Source organism: Pteropus medius, unplaced genomic scaffold (genome assembly GCF_902729225.1).
Source record: "Pteropus medius unplaced genomic scaffold, Ma_sr-lr_union100, whole genome shotgun sequence".
Lineage (NCBI taxonomy): Eukaryota > Metazoa > Chordata > Mammalia > Chiroptera > Pteropodidae > Pteropus > Pteropus medius.
The window spans coordinates 11,991,974-11,994,057 of NW_024350924.1; the positions used below are offsets into that span (position 1 = coordinate 11,991,974).

Below are 2,084 nucleotides of genomic sequence, written 5' to 3' on the forward strand. Positions count from 1 at the left end.
GGGTCGCATGCACTGAGCTGGCACCCGAGTGAGCCCTCGGGTGGGGGGGGGATGGGGATAGAAAACGTCTGAGATACGGCTTTGCCCTCAGAGCATTCCCCTCTCGTTGAGGTGGCAAGGACGCACTGAACCCCGTCTCCCCAAAAGGCCACAGGCCTCGAAGGTCTGAATAACCCGGAGAAGCAGAGTTCAGTGCCGACGGGTGACTTCGGAGCGTGCGGTGCTGTTGCGGCGTGACAGGCTTGGAGCCCTGCACATCTGCATCTGCCTCTGGCCACAGCACTTTGTCACCCGGAGCCAGTCTGTCAGCGGCCCTGAGCTCAGTTCCCTGGTCCGTTAAACACGGACATACGCGCCAGCCCCGCAGTTCGGTCGCGGGAAGGGTCCAGGACAATCGACGTAAAGCACTTGGCAGAGAAGGGGTGTTTAACCAAAGGGAAGCTGGACCCTGACAGTTATCATCCGCGGGGGCGGAGGCAGGAGAGGAGGTAGGATGGAGGCCAGTCCCGCGTCCCCGGGTGGGCGGGGGCTCGGGGAAAGCTCTCACCCATCGCCAGGGTGTAGACCCCCACGCCCACCCCAAAGGGGCATGCGCTGTGTGCGTGGGTGCTGCCCTGCCTCGCCCCGGCCCCCACGCTGTGGGGTCGCCACCCCTGGGCTCCCGGTGGTGGCGGCAGGTGTCCTCCCTCCCCGCGGGCGCCTGGCCTCACCTTCCTCTGGTAGCCCGCCACCTCCTCCCGCGAGAAGAGGTGGGGGCGCTGCCGCAGCAGGTCCTCCAGCCGCAGCTGGCACGTCTCTCGGTAGGACTTGCATACGTTTTGCACCAAGTGCTCTGAGGCGGACGAGAAGGCAGGGCCCCGACTCAGCCGGCCCCGGCCCACCACGCGCAGGTGCAGGGCGCCCCTCTGCTGGGCCGCACCCCGCCCTGCCGCCCCCTCCACCGCCACCCTTCGACTCCCTGGGGCGCATGCCCGGGTGGCCTGGGGTGCCGGCTAGGGCCCCTCTCCTCGAAGCCCTTCCCTGCCTCCCTTACCCCGTCCGTCTCCCCAGCTGCTCACCGATCCCTGTCAGCGAGGCATAGGGCACCTCTGGGGTGCTGTGGAAACCGGGGCTGCAGTAGCTGTCCGGGCCCTGCCCTGGCGCCCCCAACCCAGGATGCCTGGGGGCCTCAAAACGAAGTTCACATCTGTCAGGGGTCAGCTGGCTGCCCAAGCTGTAGGCGCTCGCTCTGCCCTCAGCCTTGCCCCGCTCGGGGCTGTATTCGAGGTGGTACAAGGCCCCGTTGAGCCCGGCCTTGGCCAAGCTGCTGGAGTAGGGGGACCCGGGGCCAGTGCCGGGGGCTCTCAGGAGGCCAGGGGGACAGGCAGAGGCCTCGGGCAGGTCAGGCGAGGCGCCGAGGGGCAGCTGCCCATCTGGGAGCCCCAGGGTGCGGGAGAGGGGGTCCGCCCCTTGCTCCCCTGAGGGAGAGGTCCTGGCCACCTGCTCCCGTTGTTGCTGCTGCCGCTGCAGCTGCTTCTGCACCTCGGCGTGCAGGCTGTCCCTCTGCTTCTTGGACATGCGGCCAAACTTGACGGCTGAAAGAGGTCAGGGGTCAGGAGTGTTTGAGGCCGGGAGGTAGCAGGGCAGGGCAGAGTCAATAGGCATTCAGATCCTTAAGGGATTAGCTTGCTGCTCCCTGAATAGCGAGTGTGTGTGTGTGGGGGTGCACTTGTTCAAGACCCCTCCCCACCCCTCACTCTTTTGCTCCGGGGCTCTGTCTGGCCCAGACACTTCGTCATCCTAGCAAACATGCTTCTAACTGTGGCGGAACTCAAGCAATCGAGTCTGGACTGAGGAGTCTGGATATCGGGGCTGGGGGTGGTCGAGTAGGGCCCTCAAGCCACATTGGGGTCACCTCGCCTGTCTAGGAGGGTCGCATTGGGGTCACCTCGCCTGTCTAGGAGGGTCGGAGGAAGAGGAGAGCCGAGAACACAGGTCTCCCTGTGGTCAGGCCTGCAGGCTCCCTGGTGACCTAGATACTCACCACAGCCCAGCCCACTCCGCGCCCGGCCTCTGAACATCCTCTTCTGCTCTTTCCTGCCCTT

The 2,084-nt window shown here is 65.9% G+C and overlaps 1 protein-coding gene across 1 annotated transcript in view; it reads right to left on the reverse strand.

The window, feature by feature from the left end:
• RORC (RAR related orphan receptor C) overlaps positions 1–2,084 on the reverse strand; it is an 11,644-nt gene that overhangs the window by 5,415 nt on the left and 4,145 nt on the right. The window contains exons 3-4 of the mRNA XM_039841007.1: positions 1,059–1,578; positions 473–832 (exon numbers count right to left, since the gene is read on the reverse strand). Coding sequence (XP_039696941.1) covers positions 473–832; positions 1,059–1,578 — 880 coding nt within the window. The remainder of the gene's footprint in view (positions 1–472; positions 833–1,058; positions 1,579–2,084) is intronic.